Raw genomic sequence first — 2,500 nt, 5'->3', positions numbered from 1 at the left:
TAACATTTCGACGTGCCACACACACCTGCTCCTCCTCTTGAGTGAGGTATTAGAATACTAATTATACTAGTCTGGGGGTGATGCACTGTAGCTGCGCTGCCGTAAGTCAGCTGAAGATAAAAATGAAAATGAAAATAAGGCACACTGGAGAATGTAAACTCTGGGCATGGTGACAGGAAGTCTGCATCACACGCCTCCGCAGGACTCACAAACATAGATATTTACATACATACATATCTATCTCTCACACACACACAACCACATACACACACACACACACACACACACACACACACACACACTCACACACACACACACACACACACACTCACACTGACACACACACACACACACACACACACACACACACTCACACACACACACACACTCACACACACTCACACACACACACACACACACACACACACACACTCACACACACACTCACACACACACACACACACACACACACACACACACACACTCACACACACACACACGAAATCCCCCCCACACACTATTATGCAGTGGTAATAAATGAAAGAGTCTTTGGGTCACTAATTAAGCTCCTAAATCCTGACTGGCCAAGAGCTTTGATTTCCAGCGTTTGGTCTGAGGAAAGGATATCCTGCTCATCCATAACAAATCACAGCCTGAGAAGAGGAGGAAACGTGGAGGAGGAGAAGGAATGGGGGCCATTTAACTCAGGAGCCCAGAAAAACACACACACACACACACACACACACACACAGATTTACCAAGGTAGCCGTCCTGGTTGATGTCACCAAGCGGCGCGATTGCACTGCCGTAGCGTCCGAACAGGTGTGTCCCTGTAAGGCTGATGGGGGAGTTGAAGAGACGGACACCCCCCTGCAGGTACAGGTACACACGGCCCACCTCTCGCGGCATACTCTCCAGCTCCCGATCCATGTAGAGAGGAGCTCCAACCAGAACGTCATCCAACCTACGCACGCACGCACACATGCACGTAAGTAGACTGCCACCTGAAAAGTATTAGATCTTCACATCAGTTTTCAAGATGCTTGGCTTTCCATGGAACGGTTACCAGAAAAGCACATTACACACATGCGCGCACACACACACATGCACGTACACACGCACACACACACACGCACACATACACACACACACACCCCATGAGCAGATCGGTCCATCCCTTGATTTTTTATATGACATATTTCAAACTGGAGCTTAGAACATGACTTTACTTCTGGGACTAGTCAGCAGTAATATAGAAACAGATCAGCTCATCTCAGCTCATCTAATGGGGATGTGGAAGAAACACATCATGAACTCACCAAACCTGACTCATTCTTGCCAACTGATGGGAAACTAACAAAGTCACAAAGCCCGTCAAATAACTTTCATAAAACTGATGACAATAAAACCATGAGCGTCTTTTTGGAGATCTGATGTTCGAAAAAAAGAAATGGTGTTGGTCTATTTTACAGTTGGACAGAGGAATGGCACATTTTCCTACATTCTTGAACCCATTGTGAGAATAAGCAGGACTGGAGCCAGATGGGTGAAAAATCAGAGCAGAAAGCAAGACATTCAGGCCTATACAGACATATAGGTATGTAGGTAGAGTACAGTAAGGTAGAGTAAGGTAGAGTACAGTAAGGTAGACTAAGGTAGAGTACAGTATTGTAGAGTACAGTAAGGTAGAGTACAGTAAGGTAGAATAAGGTAGAGTACAGTAAGGTAGAGTGCAGTATGGTAGAGTAAGGTAGAGTACAGTAAGGTAGAGTATGGTAGAGTACAGTAAGGTAGAGTAAGGTAGAGTACAGTAAGGTAGACTAAGGTAGAGTACAGTATTGTAGAGTACAGTAAGGTAGAGTACAGTAAGGTAGAATAAGGTAGAGTACAGTAAGGTAGAGTAAGGTAGAGTACAGTAAGGTAGAGTACAGTAAGGCAGAGTAAGGTAGAGTACAGTAAGGTAGAGTAAGGTAGAGTACAGTAAGGTAGAGTACAGTAAGGTATAGTAAGGTAGAGTACAGTAAGGTAGAGTACAGTAAGGTAGAGTACAGTAAGGCAGAGTATGGTAGAGTACAGTAAGGTAGAGTACAGTAAGGTAGAGTAAGGTAGAGTACAGTAAGGCAGAGTAAGGTAGAGTACAGTAAGGCAGAGTAAGGTAGAGTACAGTAAGGTAGAGTACAGTAAGGCAGAGTAAGGTAGAGTACAGTAAGGTAGAGTACAGTAAGGTAGAGTACAGTAAGGTAGAGTAAGGTAGAGTACAGTAAGGCAGAGTAAGGTAGAGTACAGTAAGGCAGAGTAAGGTAGAGTACAGTAAGGTAGAGTACAGTAAGGCAGAGTAAGGTAGAGTACAGTAAGGTAGAGTACAGTAAGGCAGAGTAAGGTAGAGTACAGTAAGGTAGAGTAAGTCACTGTTAATTAACTGCAGTCGCTAGTGGCTTTTGAGATGTTAGCATGTGGAGAGAAGCTGCAATTTGGTATAAACACAAAACTCAATTTAATG

General features: G+C 44.2%; 1 protein-coding gene across 1 annotated transcript in view; it reads right to left on the bottom strand.

The window, feature by feature from the left end:
• Window positions 1–2,500, bottom strand: part of itga8 (integrin, alpha 8) — a 60,007-nt gene that overhangs the window by 39,070 nt on the left and 18,437 nt on the right. The window contains exon 12 of the mRNA XM_035526043.1: window positions 759–964. Within this exon, the coding sequence (XP_035381936.1) occupies window positions 759–964 (206 nt within the window). The remainder of the gene's footprint in view (window positions 1–758; window positions 965–2,500) is intronic.

This window comes from Electrophorus electricus, chromosome 5 (genome assembly GCF_013358815.1).
Source record: "Electrophorus electricus isolate fEleEle1 chromosome 5, fEleEle1.pri, whole genome shotgun sequence".
Taxonomy (NCBI): Eukaryota; Metazoa; Chordata; class Actinopteri; order Gymnotiformes; family Gymnotidae; genus Electrophorus; species Electrophorus electricus.
This window is presented reverse-complemented; position numbering and strand designations above follow the sequence as displayed.